The sequence below is a fragment of the Oncorhynchus mykiss genome, chromosome 27 (genome assembly GCF_013265735.2).
Source record: "Oncorhynchus mykiss isolate Arlee chromosome 27, USDA_OmykA_1.1, whole genome shotgun sequence".
Taxonomy (NCBI): domain Eukaryota; kingdom Metazoa; phylum Chordata; class Actinopteri; order Salmoniformes; family Salmonidae; genus Oncorhynchus; species Oncorhynchus mykiss.
The window spans coordinates 49,926,474-49,946,601 of record NC_048591.1 but is presented as its reverse complement, the minus strand read 5'-3'; the positions used below and the strand labels follow the sequence as shown (position 1 = coordinate 49,946,601).

General features: G+C 41.6%; 1 protein-coding gene across 1 annotated transcript in view; it reads left to right on the top strand.

The window, feature by feature from the left end:
- Window positions 1-20,128, top strand: part of LOC110519322 (contactin-5) — a 560,400-nt gene that overhangs the window by 269,954 nt on the left and 270,318 nt on the right. Inside the window, exon 6 of the mRNA XM_036964829.1 lies at window positions 19,419-19,514. Within this exon, the coding sequence (XP_036820724.1) occupies window positions 19,419-19,514 (96 nt within the window). The remainder of the gene's footprint in view (window positions 1-19,418; window positions 19,515-20,128) is intronic.

Sequence of the window (20,128 nt, the reverse complement as noted above, 5' to 3'; positions counted from 1 at the left end):
TTCCCTACTGTATTTTATTTATTTATTTATTTTGCTCCTTTGCACCCCATTATTTTTATTTCTACTTTGCACATTCTCCCATTGCAAATCTACCATTCCAGTGTTTTACTTGCTATATTGTATTTACTTTGCCACCATGGCCTTTTTGCCTTTACCTCCCTTATCTCACCTCATTTGCTCACATCAAATATAGACTTGTTTATACTGTATTATTGACTGTATGTTTGTTTTACTCCATGTGTAACTCTGTGTCGTTGTATGTGTCGAACTGCTTTGCTTTATCTTGGCCAGGTCGCAATTGTAAATGAGAACTTGTTCTCAACTTGCCTACCTGGTTAAATAAAGGTGAAATAAATAAAATAAATAAAAATATTACATCTCCTCAATAGATATTACCTCTCCTTAGTAAATATTACATCTCCTCAATAGATATTACCTCTCCTTAGTAAATATTACATCTCCTCAATAGATATTACATCTCCTCAATAGATATTACCTCTCCTTAGTAAATATTACATCTCCTCAATAGATATTACCTCTCCTCAGTAAATATTACATCTCCTCAATAGATATTACATCTCCTCAGTAAATATTACCTCTCCTTAGTAAATCTTACATCTCCTCAATAGATATTACATGTCCTCAATAGATATTACATCTCCTCAATAGATATTACCTCTCCTCAGTAAATATTACATCTCCTCAATAGATATTACATCTCCTCAATAGATATTACCTCTCCTTAGTAAATCTTACATCTCCTCAATAGATATTACATGTCCTCAATAGATATTACATCTCCTCAGTAAATATTACATCTCCTCAATAGATATTACATCTCCTTAGTAAATATTACATCTCCTCAATAGATATTACCTCTCCTTAGTAAATCTTACATCTCCTCAATAGATATTACATGTCCTCAATAGATATTACATCTCCTCAATAGATATTACCTCTCCTTAGTAAATCTTACATCTCCTCAATAGATATTACATGTCCTCAATAGATATTACATCTCCTCAGTAAATATTACATCTCCTCAATAGATATTACATCTCCTTAGTAAATATTACATCTCCTCAATAGATATTACATCTCCTTAGTAAATATTACATCTCCTCAATAGATATTACCTCTCCTTAGTAAATATTACATCTCCTCAATAGATATTACCTCTCCTTAGTAAATCTTACATCTCCTCAATAGATATTACATGTCCTCAATAGATATTACATCTCCTCAATAGATATTACCTCTCCTTAGTAAATCTTACATCTCCTCAATAGATATTACATCTCGTCAGTAAATATTACATCTCCTCAATAGATATTACATCTCCTCAGTAAATATTACATCTCCTCAATAGATATTACATCTCCTCAATAGATATTACCTCTCCTCAGTAAATATTACCTCTCCTCAGTAAATATTACATCTCCTCAATAGATATTACATCTCCTCAATAGATATTACCTCTCCTCAGTAAATATTACCTCTCCTCAGTAAATATTACATCTCCTCAATAGATATTACATCTCCTCAATAAATATTACCTCTCCTCAGTAAATATTACATCTCCTCAATAGATATTACATCTCGTCAGTAAATATTACGTCTTCTCAATATATATTACCTCTCCTCAATAGATATTACATGTCCTCAATAGATATTACATCTCCTCAATAGATATTACCTCTCCTCAGTAAATATTACATCTCCTCAATATATATTACCTCTCCTTAGTAAATATTACGTCTTCTCAGTAAATAGTACCTCTCCTCAGTAAATATTACATCTCCTCAGTAAATATTACGTCTCCTCAATATATATTACCTCTCCTTAGTAAATATTACGTCTTCTCAGTAAATAGTACCTCTCCTCAGTAAATATTACGTCTTCTCAGTAAATAGTACCTCTCCTCAGTAAATATTACGTCTTCTCAGTAAATAGTACCTCTCCTCAGTAAATATTACGTCTTCTCAGTAAATATTACGTCTTCTCAGTAAATAGTACCTCTCCTCAGTAAATATTACGTCTTCTCAGTAAATAGTACCTCTCCTCAGTAAATATTACGTCTTCTCAATATATATTACGTCTCCTCAGTAAATATTACGTCTTCTCAGTAAATAGTACCTCTCCTCAGTAAATATTACGTCTTCTCAGTAAATATTACGTCTTCTCAGTAAATAGTACCTCTCCTCAGTAAATATTACGTCTTCTCAATATATATTACATCTCCTCAGTAAATATTACATCTCCTTAGTAAATATTACGTCTTCTCAGTAAATAGTACCTCTCCTCAGTAAATATTACGTCTTCTCAGTAAATATTACGTCTTCTCAGTAAATAGTACCTCTCCTCAGTAAATATTACGTCTTCTCAGTAAATATTACGTCTTCTCAGTAAATAGTACCTCTCCTCAGTAAATATTACGTCTCCTCAGTAAATATTACGTCTTCTCAGTAAATATTACGTCTTCTCAGTAAATATTACGTCTTCTCAGTAAATAGTACCTCTCCTCAGTAAATATTACGTCTTCTCAGTAAATATTACGTCTTCTCAGTAAATAGTACCTCTCCTCAGTAAATATTACGTCTTCTCAGTAAATATTACGTCTTCTCAGTAAATATTACGTCTTCTCAGTAAATAGTACCTCTCCTCAGTAAATATTACGTCTTCTCAGTAAATATTACGTCTTCTCAGTAAATATTACGTCTTCTCAGTAAATATTACGTCTTCTCAATACCCTATCCTGCTTTTGATACTATTTATTTATTTGAATCACTGTATGTTTGACCCTGTTCCCTAAGGCGTTCTGGTCCCTATGATTAAGAAATAAGGCCAGAGGAGGTGTGGTATATGGCCAATATACCAAGGCTTAAGGATGTTCTGAAATGAGACTCATGGCGGAGTGCCTTGACATAGCCCTTATCCGTAATATATTGGGCATATATCACAACCTCAAGAGTTGCCTTATTGCTGATATAAACTGGTTACCAACGAAATTAGATCAGTAAAAATGTATGTTTTGTCATACCTGTGTATACTGTACAGTCTGATATACCATGGCTGTCAGCCAATCAGCATTCAGTTCTTGAACAACCCAGTTTATAATCTAATTTATACAACAGGAGAGGCCATTGATTAGCTGTACATGTATACTGTAGGATGTTCATTTGATCACCCTGTTGCATGAGAACTTTCCTGCACTACACAAAGGCATGGCGGGTCGCCTAGTGGTTAGAGTTTTGGGCTAGTAACCAAAAGGTTGCTAGATCAAATATCTGAGCTGACAAGGTAAACATATGTCATTCTGAACAAGGCAGTTAGCCTAGCAGGGAAGAGTTATCAATGTAAATAAAAATGTGTTTTTAGCTGACTTGCCTAGTTAAATAAAGTTTTAAAAAAACATTTGAGGTTTAAAAAGGCTTCTGAAGTTTGTAATTTACATTTCAGACTTGATTGTCCTACACGAAAAATGTATCAACCCTTACAAAAATATCCATTAAATATAATCCACATAATAATTCCTATTACTGCATGATTCATTTCCTGCTGTAGCAAACTGGCTCAAATTAAGATCCTACATATGTAGGTTATGTGTCTTCTGTGATTTGAGGAGAGACAGATATGGAGAGCAAAGAGAGGGTTCTTACAGGGACTGTGTCTGAAATAGCACCCTATTCTCCTTATGGGATCTGGTCAAAAGTAGTGCACTATATAGTATATAGGGTACCATTTGGGACACAGTCAGAGACTGATGAATCAATGGCCACCATAGTAACATTCAGACTGAGGCCTTCCATTCCTCTACTGTGGTGACAGCTTCTTAGCCTTGGTCATGGTTCAGCCGAGCACAGACGTTTTGCAACCGAACACAAAAAATCTTAAGCTAAGGTAGTACCTCAACATTTCGAACATGATTTCACCATACTGAACATGACTTAGTTTTTCACATAGTGAGCTGCTCCAGATAATGTGTTAGAGTCAAAATACACTGATAATATCCATAAAGATGACAGGTTAGCCTCCTGAGAATGATTCAATTAAAAACGTTTATTCTCTCTTTTTTTGTGGGTGGAGACCCCCTACCCTTCATATGGCTTCAAAATATCTAACGGTAATATTAATATCTTTAACTCTCCTGGGGTGGAGCAGCTTTCTATTCACAGCAGGAGCCCTTTCATATTTTTATTGAAGACTTTTTCTTTGATCTCTCCTCTTCTCTTCGAGAGCTGAGTTAGCCAGCCCCTGCAGATCAGACAATGAAACTGGTCAATGTGCTGAGCTGAGTTAGCCAGCCCCTGCAGATCAGACAATGAAACGGGTCAATGTGCTGAGCTGAGTTAGCCAGCCCCTGCAGATCACACAATGAAACGGGTCAATGTGCTGAGCTGAGCTAGCCAGCCCCTGCAGATCACACAATGAAACGGGTCAATGTGCTGAGCTGAGTTAGCTAGCCCCTGCAGATCAGACAGTGAAACTAGTCAATGTGCTGAGCTGAGTTAGCTAGCCCCTGCAGATCACACAATGAAACGGGTCAATGTGCTGAGCTGAGTTAGCTAGCCCCTGCAGATCACACAATGAAACTGGTCAATGTGCTGAGCTGAGCTAGCCAGCCCCTGCAGATCACACAATGAAACGGGTCAATGTATGTGTGGAAGGCAGCCATAATATTATTGAATATTACAACCTTACAGTGAAATGCTTACTTACAAGCCCTTAACCAACAGTGTAGTTTTATGAAAATTCCCCACCAAAAAGTTGAAGATAAGAATAACAAATAATTAACCTCTCTAGGGTACGTGGGACACTAGCGTCCTAACGTTCTAAATTGTATCTGTAAAGTTCATAGAAACATGTGAAACGATGTTTATATTCAATCCTCACGTTGTTTTTTAGCCTAAATTATCTATAATATTTCAACTGGACAATAACGTTGTCAATATAAAAGGTAAACAAGAAATGCACATGCGCCAGAAAAAACTCTGCATCACGTTAGGGTCCACTCGTTCAGACTGGTCTTACTCCTTCATTTATAAGAATACAAGCCTGAAACGATTTCTAAAGACTGTTTACATCTAGTGGAAGGCATAGGAATTGCAAATGGAGTCCTGAGTCAATGGATACTGTAATGGCATTGAATAGAAAAAATAGAAAAAAAACAACTTCCTGAATGGATTTTTCTCAGATTTCTGCCTGTTAAAACAGTTTTGTTATACTCACAGACACTATTTTAACAGTTTTGGAAACGTTCGAGTGTTTTCTATCCAAATCTACCAGGTATATCATATCTTCTGGGCCCGAGTAGCAGGCCGTTTAATTTGGACATGCTTTTCATCCAAAATTCCGAATGCTGCCCCCTACCCTAGAGAGGTTAAAGAGCAGCAGTAAATAACAATGGTGGTGCTAAATACAGGGGGGGGGGGGGGGGGGGGTACAGGTACAGAGTCAATGTGGAGGCTATATACAGGGTGTTATGGTACAGAGTCAACGTGTAGGCTATATACAGGGTGTTACGGTACAGAGTCAATGTGGAGGCTATATACAGGGTGTTATGGTACAGAGTCAACGTGGAGGCTATATGCAGGGGCTGCCGGTACAGAGTCAATGTGGAGGCTATATACAGGGTGTTACGGTATAGAGTCAATGTGGAGGCTATATACAGGGTGTTACGGTACAGAGTCAATGTGGAGGCTATATACAGGGTGTTACGGTACAGAGTCAATGTGGAGGCTATATACAGGGTGTTATGGTACAGAGTCAACGTGGAGGCTATATACAGGGTGTTATGGTACAGAGTCAACGTGGAGGCTATATGCAGGGGCTGCCGGTACAGAGTCAATGTGGAGGCTATATACAGGGTGTTACGGTATAGAGTCAACGTGTAGGCTATATACAGGGGCTGCCGGTACAGATTTAATGTGGAGGCTATATACAGGGTGTTACGGTATAGAGTCAATGTGGAGGCTATATACAGGGGGTACCGGTACAGAGTCAATGTGGAGGCTATATACAGGGGGTACCGGTACAGAGTCAATGTGGAGGCTATATACAGGGGGTACCGGTACAGAGTCAATGTGGAGGCTATATACAGGGGGTACCGGTACAGAGTCAATGTGGAGGCTATATACAGGGGGTACCAGTACAGAGTCAATGTGGAGGCTATATACAGGGTCTACCAGTACCCGGTGTCGAGGGAATTGAGGTAATATGTAAATGTAGGGGTTATTATGAGTTATTAAAGTGCAAATAGTCTGGTTAGTCATTTGATTAACTGTTCAGGAGTCTTATGGCTTGGGGGTAGAAGCTGTTTAGAAGCCTCTTGGACCTTGACTTGGCGCTCTGGTGCCGCTTACCGTGTGGTGGCAGAGAGAACAGTCTATGACTAGGATGGCTGGAGTCAAGGGCCTTCCTCTGACACCACCTTGTATAGAGGTCAAGGATAGTAGGAAGCTTGGCCCCGGTGATGTACTGGGCCGTTCGCACTACCCTCTGTAGTGCCTTGCGGTCGGAGGCAGAGCAGTTGCCATACCAGGCAGTGATACAACCCGTCAGGATGCTCTCGATGTTGCAGCTGTAAAACATTTTGAGGAAATGAGGACCCACACCAAATCTTTTCAGTCTCCTGAGGGGGAATAGGTTTTGTCGTGTCCTTTTCACGACTCTCTTGGTGTGCTTGGACCATGTTAGTTTGTTGGTGATGTGGACACCAAGGAACTTGAAGCTCTCAACCTGCACCACAACAGCCCCGTCGATGAGAATGGGGGAGTGCTCGGTCCTCCTTTTCCTGTAGTCCACAATCATCTCCTTTTGTATTCATCATGTCAAGGGAGAGGTTGTTGTCCTCGCACCAGATCTCTGTCAGGTCTCTGACTTCCTCCCTATAGGCTGTATCATTGTTGTCGGTGATCAGGCTTAGCACTGTTGTGTCATCAGCAAACTTAATGATGGTGTTGGAGTCGTGCCTGGCCGTGCAGTCATGGGTGAACAGGGAGTACAGGAGGAGACTGAGCACGCAACCCTGAGGGGCCCCCTTGTTGAGGATCAGCGTGGCAGATGTGTTGTTACCTACCCTTACCACATGGGGGTGGCCCATCAGGAAGTCCAGGATCCAGTTGCAGAGGGAGGTGTTTAGTCCCAGGGTCCTTAGCTTAGTGATGAGCTTTGAGGGCACTAAGGTGTTGAACGCTAAGCTATAGTGCAGTATAGATTGCAGTATAGATTGCATCATCTGTGGATCTGTTGGTGCGGTATGCCAATTGGAATGGGTCTAGGTTTCCACGTTAGAGTCCCGTACCTTGAAAGCGGCAGCTTCAGCCTTTAGCTTAGTGTGGATGTTGTGGGAATGACTTCATCGATCCTCTTAATGATAAAGCCAGTGACTGATGTGCTGTACTCCTCAATGCCATCGGAAGAATCCCGGAACATATTCCAGTCTGTGATAGCAAAACAGTCATCTGACCACTTTTTTATAGACTGAGTTGCAGGTGGTTCCTGCTTTAATCTTTGTTTGTAAGCAGGAATCAGGAGGATAGAATTATGGTCAGATATGGCAAATGGAGGGAGAGCTTTGTATGCGTCTCTGTGTGTGGTGTAAAGGTGGTAGAGAATTTTTTTCCCCCTCTGGTTGCACATTTAACATGCTGATAGAAATGTGGTAAAACTAGATAGTCTGGTCTACAGCTTATCATGAGCTACTCTACCTCAGGTAATCAAAACCTTGAGACTTCCTGAGATATCATGCACCATCTGTTGTTTACAAAAATGCATAGGCCCCCGCCCCATGTCTTACCAGAGGCTGCTGTTCTTTCATGCCGATAGAGTGTATAAACCCGCCAGTCATTTGTTTTCGATCAAATGTAGTGTGACAGAAACACAGTTGACAGGGAGGGGACTGTGTGCTACAGCAGCCTACATTTCATCTTCAGATGTAGAGTTTGAACACTTGATCTTTCCTTAATATGTCTGAACTGCAGAATAAAGACAATTCCACATGGCACCCTATTCCTTATTTAGTGCACTGGGTCCTGGTCAAAACTAGTGCTCTGCATAGGGCTGATATACATAAGAGGGCTGATATAAATACTATGCTGCCAGTCTCTCTTGGCTAAGAGTTGAGGAGAGACTGACTGCATCACTTCTTCTTTTTATAAGAAACATTTATGTGTTTAAAATCCCAAACTGTTTGCATAGTCAACTTACACACAGTTCTGACACACACACTTACCCCATCAGACATGCCACCAGGGGTCTTTTCACAGTCCCCAAATCCAGAAAGTGTACAGTATTATACTGAGCCATTACTGCATGGAACTCCCTTCTTCTTCCTTCCATCTCATATTGCTCAAATAAACAGCAAACCTGGTTTCCAAAAAACAGATAAAGCAACACCTCACAGCACAACGCCTCTCCCCTATTGGACCTAGATAGTTTATGTGTATCTATCGATATGTAGGCTACATGTGCCTTCTTTTAAATGTATGTAGTTCTATCCTGGAGCTGTTCTTGTCTATTAATGTTCTGTATTATGTCATTCTGTATTATCTGTCATGTGTCATGTTCTGTGTGGACTCCAGGAAGAGTAGCTGCTGCTTTTGCAACAGCTAATGGGTATCCTTATAAAATACCAAAATATGGTTTCATTTGGGCCACTGACCCAGGTCTCACATCCCGGTACAGTATGTGGCTGTAAGGCATAATTACCCAACACTTCCAGTAACCTGGTAAACAGTACCGAGTGATGGCTGTTAGTATTTTAAGAGCAAACTACAGCCTAAACCTGCCCTGAGTCTCAACTGTCATCAGGGTCATATTCATTAGAGCAAAACGTAGCAAAATGTTTTACAACGGAACGTGGAATCAAGTGCTTCTTATTGGGCACATCAGTAATCCCTCCCTGTTTTAGCCTGTTTTCTTCTGTTTGGTGCCTGGTGAAAAAACAGTGCCGTGAAAAAGAGTTTGACCCCTTTCTGATTTTCTCTGTTTGTGCACATTTTTGATATTTAATGTCAACACATTTTCAACCAAAACCTAATATTAGATAAAGGGAACCTGAGTTAAAAAAAATATATTTTATTTATTTTATTAACAAAGTTATGCAACACCCAATGCCCCTGTGTGAAAAAGTAATTGGTCCCTTAAACTCAATAACTAGTTGTACCACCTTTAGCTGCGATGACTCCAACCAAACACTTCCTGTAGTTGTTGATCAGTATCTCACATCGCTGTGGAGGAATTCTGGCCCACTCTTCCATGCGGAACTGCTTTAACTCAGTGACATTTGTGAGTTTTCAAGCATGAACTGCTCGTTTCAGGTCCTGCCACAACATCTCTCCTGGGATTAGGTCTGGACTTTGACTAGGCCATTCCAAAACTTCAAATGTGTTGCTTTTTAACCATTTTCTTGTAGACTTGATTGTGTGTTTTGGATCATTGTCTTGCTGCATGACCCAGCAGGGCTTCAGCTCACAGACGGATGGGCCTGACATTCTCCTGTACAATTATCTGATACAGAGCAGAATTCATGGTTCCTTCTATTAAAGCTAGTCGTGCAGGTCCTGAGGCAGCAAAACATCCCCAAACCATCACACTACCACCACTGTGCTTGACAAAACATCCCCAAACCATCACACTACCACCACTGTGCTTGACAAAACATCCCCAAACCATCACACTACCACCACTGTGCTTGACAAAACATCCCCAAACCATCACACTACCACCACTGTGCTTGACAAAACATCCCCAAACCATCACACTACCACCACTGTGCTTGACAAAACATCCCCAAACCATCACACTACCACCACTGTGCTTGACAAAACATCCCCAAACCATCACACTACCACCACTGTGCTTGACAAAACATCCCCAAACCATCACACTACCACCACCGTGCTTGACAAAACATCCCCAAACCATCACACTACCACCACTGTGCTTGACAAAACATCCCCAAACCATCACACTACCATCACTGTGCTTGACTGTTGGTATGAGGTTGTTAGTGTGAAATGCAGTGTTTGGTTTCTGCCCGTCATAATGGGACCTATGTTGTGTGTAATTTGTAACATCAGGTTTCCTTTATCTAATATTAGGTTTTGGTTGAAGATCTGATAACATTCAGTATCAAAAATATACAAAAGTAGAGAAAATTTGGAAGGGGGGAAAATACTTTTTCACAGCGCTGTAACCCAGGTTCTGTGGAAATGTAACAAGCTGGTACCAGGCTTTGAAAAGGTAAGGCCGATGGTAGGTATTGCAATTGTCTTTAAAATCTGAGAAATGTAAATGATGTTCTCTCTGCTTGGTAGAATAGCAATGCAAATCAGAATTCAGTTAATTTGCATCTTGATGTTTGACATGACTCTCAAAACATCATCACAACTTAATTTCCATGAGATGAGGCTTAGCCTGTTGTTATGTCTCATGTGAAGGCTGACCTTAGTAATGGTTAGCATGTTGTTATGTCTCATGTGAAGGCTGACCTTAGTAATGGTTAGCCTGTTGTTATGTCTCATGTGAAGGCTGACCTTAGTAATGGTTAGCCTGTTGTTATGTCTCATGTGAAGGCTGACCTTAGTAATGGTTAGCCTGTTGTTATGTCTCATGTGAAGGCTGACCTTAGTAATGGTTAGCCTGTTGTTATGTCTCATGTGAAGGCTGACCTTAGTAATGGTTAGCCTGTTGTTATGTCTCATGTGAAGGCTGACCTTAGTAATGGTTAGCCTGTTGTTATGTCTCATGTGAAGGTTGACCTTAGTAATGGTTAGCCTGTTGTTATGTATCATGTGAAGGCTGACCTTAGTAATGGTTAGCATGTTGTTATGTCTCATGTGAAGGCTGACCTTAGTAATGGTTAGCCTGTTGTTATGTCTCATGTGAAGGCTGACCTTAGTAATGGTTAGCCTGTTGTTATGTCTCATGTGAAGGCTGACCTTAGTAATGGTTAGCCTGTTGTTATGTCTCATGTGAAGGCTGACCTTAGTAATGGTTAGCCTGTTGTTATGTCTCATGTGAAGGCTGACCTTAGTAATGGTTAGCCTGTTGTTATGTCTCATGTGAAGGCTGACCTTAGTAATGGTTAGCCTGTTGTTATGTCTCATGTGAAGGTTGACCTTAGTAATGGTTAGCCTGTTGTTATGTCTCATGTGAAGGCTGACCTTAGTAATGGTTAGCCTGTTGTTATGTCTCATGTGAAGGCTGACCTTAGTAATGGTTAGCCTGTTGTTATGTCTCATGTGAAGGCTGACCTTAGTAATGGTTAGCCTGTTGTTATGTCTCATGTGAAGGTTGACCTTAGTAATGGTTAGCCTGTTGTTATGTCTCATGTGAAGGCTGACCTTAGTAATGGTTAGCCTGTTGTTATGTCTCATGTGAAGGTTGACCTTAGTAATGGTTAGCCTGTTGTTTTGTCTCATGTGAAGGCTGACCTTAGTAATGGTTAGCCTGTTGTTATGTCTCATGTGAAGGCTGACCTTAGTAATGGTTAGCCTGTTGTTTTGTCTCATGTGAAGGCTGACCTTAGTAATGGTTGTTTACAATCCGCCTGTTGACAGATATAACACAGACTCAAGTCTCTTCATACAAACAATCAACCTTTACAAGCAATTTGCACGTTATGGTGGAAAAACCTGCTTCACTTGGATTGCCACTGAATTGTAGACTTGGGTGGGCATCCCAAATTTCACACTCTTTACTAAATGGTGCACTACTTTTAACCAGAGCCCTGTGGAATAGCTTGCGATTTGGGACGCACCTACACAGATTGTTGATTGCAGAATCGTAATGTGATTGGTCACTTGAGTAGAGGAGCCGTGTCTTGTGTCCTTATACATGATTTAATCGTAGCTTTATGTAGATATTACTAATCTACATATTGATTCAAATTTGTTTTCTTAAATTCCAATCCCTCAAATGGTCAACCAACTAACAGTGAAACAGTATTTATTGTGTCAGCATGTAGATGTATTGTGTGTGTTTTCCATTCGGCCTGTGTATTGTATAGGAGTTCAACCATTCTGCTACTAGTGCTGGTCCTTCTAAGGAATGGAACAACATTGATAGACCCTAACTGGGCCCTAACTGGGCCCTAACTGGGCCTTAACTGGACCCTAACTGGGCCTTAACTGGGCCCTAACTGGGCCTTAACTGGGCCCTAACTGGGCCCTAACTGGGCCCTGACTGGGCCTTAACTGGGCCTTAACTGGACCCTAACTGGGCCTTAACTGGGCCTTAACTGGGCCTTAACTGGGCCCTAACTGGGCCTTAACTGGGCCTTAACTGGACCCTAACTGGGCCTTAACTGGGCCTTAACTGGGCCCTAACTGGACCTTAACTGGGCCCTAACTGGGCACTAACTGTAATACAGAACATGTAATAAGACTTGGGATGTCTAAGAACCGGCCTTACACATCCCTATTCCATGTATAGGAACCCTAGTATAGGAACCCTATTATCTGTATAGGAACCCTATTCCCTGTATAGGAACCCTGTTCCCTGTGTATAGGAACCCTATTCTCTGTATAGGTTGTAATTTGGGACACACTCAAGGAAGCAGTCCTTAGAAAGTGTCCTTAGAAAGTAACTAGGGGTGTCCTTAGAAAGTAACTAGGGGTGTGTCCTTAGAAATCAAATCAAATCAAATCAAATTGTATTTGTCACATACACATGGTTAGCAGATTTAATGCGAGTGTAGCGAAATGCTTGTGCTTCTAGTTCCTACAATGCAGTAATAACCAACGAGTAATCTAAATAACAATTCCAAAACTACTACCTTATACACACAAGTGTAAGGGGATAAAGAATATGTACATAAAGATATATGAATGAGTGATGGTACAGAGCGGCATAGGCAAGATACAGTAGATGGTATTGAGTGCAGTAAATACATATGAGATGAGTATGTAAACAAAGTGGCATAGTTAAAGTGGCTAGTGATACATGTATTACATAAAGATGCAGTAGATGATATAGAGTACTGTATATACATATACATATGAGATGAAAAATGTAGGGTATGTAAACATTATATTAGGTAGCATTGTTTAAAGTGGCTAGTGATATATTTTACATCATTTCCCATCAATTCCCATTATTAAAGTGGCTGGAGTTGAGTCAGTGTGTTGGCAGCAGCCACTCAATGTTAGTGGTGGCTGTTTAACAGTCTGATGGCCTTGAGATAGAAGCTGTTTTTCAGTCTCTCGGTCCCAGCTTTGATGCACCTGTACTGACCTCGCCTTCTGGATGATAGCGGGGTGAACAGGCAGTGGCTCGGGTGGTTGTTGTCCTTGATGATCTTTATGGCCTTCCTGTGACATTGGGTGGTGTAGGTGTCCTGGAGGGCAGGTAGTTTGCCCCCGGTGATGCGTTGTGCAGACCTCACTACCCTCTGGAGAGCCTTACGGTTGTGGGCGGAGCAGTTGCCGTACCAGGCGGTGATACAGCCCGACAGGATGCTCTCGATTGTGCATCTGTAGAAGTTTGTGAGTGCTTTTGGTGACAAGCCGAATTTCTTCAGCCTCCTGATGTTGAAGAGGCGCTGCTGCGCCTTCTTCACGATGCTGTCTGTGTGGGTGGACCAATTCAGTTTGTCTGTGATGTGTACGCCGAGGAACTTAAAACTTACTACCCTCTCCACTACTGTTCCACCAATGTGGATAGGGGAGTGTTCCCTCTGCTGTTTCCTGAAGTCCACAATCATCTCCTTAGTTTTGTTGATGTTGAGTGTGAGGTTATTTTCCTGACACCACACTCCGAGGGCCGTCGTGGGTGAACAGAGTGTACAGGAGAGGGCTCAGAATGCACCCTTGTGGGGCCCCAGTGTTGAGGATCAGCGGGGTGGAAATGTTGTTGCCTACCCTCACCACCTGGGGGCGGCCCGTCAGGAATTCCAGTACCCAGTTGCACAGGGCGGGGTCGAGACCCAGGGTCTCGAGCTTGATGACGAGCTTGGAGGGCACTATGGTGTTAAATGCAGAGCTGTAGTCGAATGAACAGCATTCTCACATAGGTATTCCTCTTGTCCAGATGGGTTAAGGCAGTGTGCAGTGTGGTTGAGATTGCATCGTCTGTGGACCTATTTGGGCGGTAAGCAAATTGGAGTGGGTCTAGGGTGTCAGGTAGGGTGGAGGTGATATGGTCCTTGACTAGTCTCTCAAAGCACTTCATGATGACGGAAGTGAGTGCTACGGGGCGGTAGTCGTTTAGCTCAGTTACCTTAGCTTTCTCTGGTGAACAGGAACAATGGTGGCCCTCTTGAAGGGTGTGTCCTTAGAAAGTAAATAGGGGTGTGTTCTTAGAATGTAACTAGGGGTGTGTTCTTAGAATGTAACCAGGGGTGTGTCCTTAGAAATAACTAGGGGTGTGTCATTACAAAGTAACCAGGGGTGTGTCCTTAGAAAGTAACTAGGGGTGTGTCCTTAGAAAGTAACCAGGGGTGTGTCCTTAGAAAGTAAATAGGGGTGTGTCCTTAGAATGTAACCAGGGGTGTGTCCTTAGAATGTAACCAGGGGTGTGTCCTTAGAAATAACTAGGGGTGTGTCATTACAAAGTAACTAGGGGTGTGATCTTCGAAAGTAACCAGGGGTGTGTCCTTAGAAAGTAACTAGGGGTGTGTCCTTAGAAAGTAACTAGGGGTGTGTCCTTAGAAAGTAACTAGGGGTGTGTCCTTAGAAAGTAACTAGGGGTGTGTCCTTAGAAAGTAACCAGGGGTGTGTCCTTAGAAAGTAACCAGGGGTGTGTCCTTAGAAAGTAACCAGGGGTGTGTCCTTAGAAACTGTTGTAGCCCAATTTTTCAGTTTTTGATTTGTTAAAAAAGTTTGAAATATCCAATAAACGTTGTTCCACTTCATGATTGTGTCCCACTTGTTGTTGATTCTTCACAAAAAAATAGAATTTTATATCTTCATGTTTGAAACCTGAAATGTGGCAAAAGGTCGCAAAGTTCAAGGGGGCCGAATACTTTCGCAAGGCACTGTAGTTATTGATGACCCAGACCCTCAGTAGAACAGTGAACTGTGTTAGTTATTGATGACACAGACCCAGACCCTCAGTAGAACAGTAAACTGTGTTAGTTATTGATGACCCAGACCCTCAGTTGAACAGTAAACTGTGTTAGTTATTAAAGACACAGACCCTCAGTAGAACAGTATACTGTGTTAGTTATTGATGACCCAGACCCAGACCCTCAGTAGAACAGTAAACTGAGTTAGTTATTGATGACCCAGACACAGACCCTCAGTATAACAGTAAACTGTGTTAGTTATTGATGACCCAGACCCTCAGTAGAACAGTAAACTGTGTTAGTTATTGATGATCCAGACCCTCAGTAGAACAGTAAAACTGTGTTAGTTATTGATGACCCAGACACAGACCCTCAGTAGAACAGTGAACTGTGTTAGTTATTGATGATCCAGACACAGACCCTCAGTAGAACAGTAAACTGTGTTAGTTATTGATGACCCAGACCCTCAGTAGAACAGTATACTGTGTTAGTTATTGATGACCCAGACACAGACCCTCAGTAGAACAGTAAACTGTGTTAGTTATTGATGACCCAGACACAGACCCTCAGTAGAACAGTAAACTGTGTTAGTTATTGATGACCCAGACACAGACCCTCAGTAGAACAGTATACTGTGTTAGTTATTGATGACCCAGACCCTCAGTAGAACAGTGAACTGTGTTAGTTATTGATGACCCAGACACAGACCCTCAGTAGAACAGTATACTGTGTTAGTTATTAAAGACACAAACCCTCAGTAGAACAGTAAAACTGTGTTAGTTATTGATGATCCAGACCCTCAGTAGAACAGTATACTGTGTTAGTTATTGATGACACAGACCCTCAGTAGAACAGTGAACTGTGTTAGTTATTGATGATCCAGACACAGACCCTCAGTAGAACAGTAAACTGTGTTAGTTATTGATGACCCAGACACAGACCCTCAGTATAACAGTATACTGTGTTAGTTATTGATGACCCAGACCCTCAGTAGAACAGTATACTGTGTTCGTTATTGATGATCCAGACACAGACCCTCAGTAGAACAGTATACTGTGTTAGTTATTGATGACCCAGACACAGACCCTCAGTAGAACAGTGAACTGTGTTAGTTATTGATGACACAGACCCTCAGTAGAACAGTAAACTGTGTTAGTTATTGATGACCCAGACACAGACCCTCAGTAGAACAGTAAACTGTGTTAGTTATTGATGATCCAGACACAGACCCTCAGTAGAACAGTAAACTGTGTTAGTTATTGATGATCCAGACACAGACCCTCAGTAGAACAGTAAACTGTGTTAGTTATTGATGATCCAGACCCTCAGTAGAACAGTATACTGTGTTAGTTATTGATGACCCAGACACAGACCCTCAGTAGAACAGTATACTGTGTTAGTTATTGATGACCCAGACAGAGACCCTCAGTAGAACAGTGAACTGTGTTAGTTATTGATGACCCAGACCCTCAGTAGAACAGTATACTGTGTTAGTTATTGATGACCCAGACACAGACCCTCAGTAGAATAGTGAACTGTGTTAGTTATTGATGACCCAGACAGAGACCCTCAGTAGAACAGTGAACTGTGTTAGTTATTGATGACCCAGACCCTCAGTAGAACAGTAAACTGTGTTAGTTATTGATGACCCAGACCCTCAGTAGAGCAGTAAACTGTGTTAGTTATTGATGACCCAGACACAGACCCTCAGTAGAACAGTAAACTGTGTTAGTTATTGATGACCCAGACACAGACCCTCAGTAGAACAGTATACTGTGTTAGTTATTGATGACACAGACCCTCAGTAGAACAGTAAAACCGTGTTAGTTATTGATGACACAGACACAGACCCTCAGTAGAACAGTAAACGGTGTTAGTTATTGATGACCCAGACACAGACCCTCAGTAGAACAGTGTACTGTGTTAGTTATTGATGACACAGACCCTCAGTAGAACAGTAAAACCGTGTTAGTTATTGATGACACAGACACAGACCCTCAGTAGAACAGTATACTGTGTTAGTTATTGATGACCCAGACCCTCAGTAGAACAGTAAACTGTGTTAGTTATTGATGATCCAGACCCTCAGTAGAACAGTATACTGTGTTAGTTATTGATGACCCAGACCCTCAGTAGAACAGTAAACTGTGTTAGTTATTGATGACCCAGACACAGACCCTCAGTAGAACAGTATACTGTGTTAGTTATTGATGACCCAGACCCTCAGTAGAACAGTATACTGTGTTAGTTATTGATGACCCAGACACAGACCCTCAGTAGAACAGTATACTGTGTTAGTGATTGATGACCCAGACACAGACCCTCAGTAGAACAGTAAACTGTGTTAGTTATTGATGACCCAGACACAGACCCTCAGTAGAACAGTAAACTGTGTTAGTTATTGATGATCCAGACCCTCAGTAGAACAGTGAACTGTGTTAGTTATTGATGACCCAGACACAGACCCTCAGTAGAACAGTAAACTGTGTTAGTTATTGATGATCCAGACCCTCAGTAGAACAGTATACTGTGTTAGTTATTGATGACCCAGACCCTCAGTAGAACAGTAAACTGTGTTAGTTATTGATGATCCAGACCCTCAGTAGAACAGTGAACTGTGTTAGTTATTGATGACCCAGACACAGACCCTCAGTAGAACAGTAAACTGTGTTAGTTATTGATGACCCAGACACAGACCCTCAGTAGAACAGTATACTGTGTTAGTTATTGATGACCCAGACCCTCAGTAGAACAGTATACTGTGTTAGTTATTGATGACCCAGACCCTCAGTAGAACAGTGAACTGTGTTAGTTATTGATGACCCAGACACAGACCCTCAGTAGAACAGTAAACTGTGTTAGTTATTGATGACCCAGACCCTCAGTAGAACAGTAAACTGTGTTAGTTATTGATGACCCAGACCCTCAGTAGAGCAGTAAACTGTGTTAGTTATTGATGACCCAGACACAGACCCTCAGTAGAACAGTATACTGTGTTAGTGATTGATGACCCAGACACAGACCCTCAGTAGAACAGTAAACTGTGTTAGTTATTGATGACCCAGACACAGACCCTCAGTAGAACAGTGAACTGTGTTAGTTATTGATGATCCAGACACAGACTCTCAGTAGAACAGTAAAATGTGTTAGTTATTGATGATCCAGACCCTCAGTAGAACAGTGAACTGTGTTAGTTATTGATGACCCAGACCCTCAGTAGAACAGTATACTGTGTTAGTTATTGATGATCCAGACCCTCCGTAGAACAGTGAACTGTGTTAGTTATTGATGATCCAGACACAGACTCTCAGTAGAACAGTAAAATGTGTTAGTTATTGATGATCCAGACCCTCAGTAGAACAGTATACTGTGTTAGTTATTGATGATCCAGACACAGACCCTCAGTAGAACAGTATACTGTGTTAGTTATTGATGATCCAGACCCTCAGTAGAACAGTGAACTGTGTTAGTTATTGATGACCCAGACCCTCAGTAGAACAGTATACTGTGTTAGTTATTGATGATCCAGACCCTCCGTAGAACAGTGAACTGTGTTAGTTATTGATGACCCAGACACAGACCCTCAGTAGAACAGTAAACTGTGTTAGTTATTGATGATCCAGACACAGACCCTCAGTAGAACAGTAAACTGTGTTAGTTATTGATGACCCAGACACAGACCCTCAGTAGAACAGTAAACTGTGTTAGTTATTGATGACCCAGACCCTCAGTAGAACAGTGAACTGTGTTAGTTATTGATGACCCAGACACAGACCCTCAGTAGAACAGTAAACTGTGTTAGTTATTGATGATCCAGACACAGACCCTCAGTAGAACAGTAAACTGTGTTAGTTATTGATGACCCAGACACAGACCCTCAGTAGAACAGTAAACTGTGTTAGTTATTGATGACCCAGACCCTCAGTAGAACAGTATACTGTGTAATTTGACACATTTTGGGTCACTCACAGATGATAGATCGTTAGACAGTGATTTAAAAATGATAAGTGTCTGGATGCTGGGTTATCGAGAGACATAACGCAACTCATTAGAACAAGCTAAAAGGTGCAGAGAATTTGGGAAACTCACCCTGGTTGTATGATGCCACTATCTAACTGTGTATTATTGTAAATACCTGTAACTGTGTAGAATAGCATTGTAAATAACTTTAAATGTGTAGATTAGCATTGTAAATAACTAACTGTGTAGAATAGCATTGTAAATACCTGTAACTGTGTAGTATAGCATTGTAAATAACTTTAAATGTGTAGAATATCATTGTAAATAACTAACTGTGTAGAATAGCATTGTAAATAACTAACTGTGTAGAATAGCATTGTAAATACCTGTAACTGTGTAGAATAGCAAATATTAATGCTGTTAATATTGTTGTTGTTTCCTGGTACAGATCTGGGATCCTTCAGTGGGAGGACGAGAGGAGGCGTGTCTGTAAGGGAAGGACAAGGAGTGGTGCTCATGTGTACCCCACCCCCTCATTCTCCAGGTAAGACCCTGACCCTTAACCCCTGACCCCTAACCCCTAACCCTCCTCATGTGTACCCCACCCCCTCATTCTCCAGGTAAGACCCTGACCCTTAACCCCTGACCCCTAACCCCTAACCCTCCTCATGTGTACCCCACCCCCTCATTCTCCAGGTAAGATCCTCAACCCCTAACCCCTAACCCTCCTCATGTGTACCCCACCCCCTCATTCTCCAGGTAAGATCCTGACCCTAACCCCTGACCCCTAACCCTCCTCATGTGTACCTCACCCCCTCATTCTCCAGGTAAGACCCTCAACCCCTAACCCTCCTCATGTGTACCTCTCCACCCCATTCTCCAGGTAAGATCCTGACCCTTAACCCCTGACCCCTGACCCCTAACCCTCCTCATGTGTACCCCACCCCCTCATTCTCCAGGTAAGACCCTCAACCCCTAACCCTCCTCATGTGTACCTCTCCACCCCATTCTCCAGGTAAGATCCTGACCCTTAACCCCTGACCCCTAACCCTCCTCATGTGTACCCCACCCCCTCATTCTCCAGGTAAGACCCTCAACCCCTAACCCTCCTCATGTGTACCTCTCCACCCCATTCTCCAGGTAAGATCCTGACCCTTA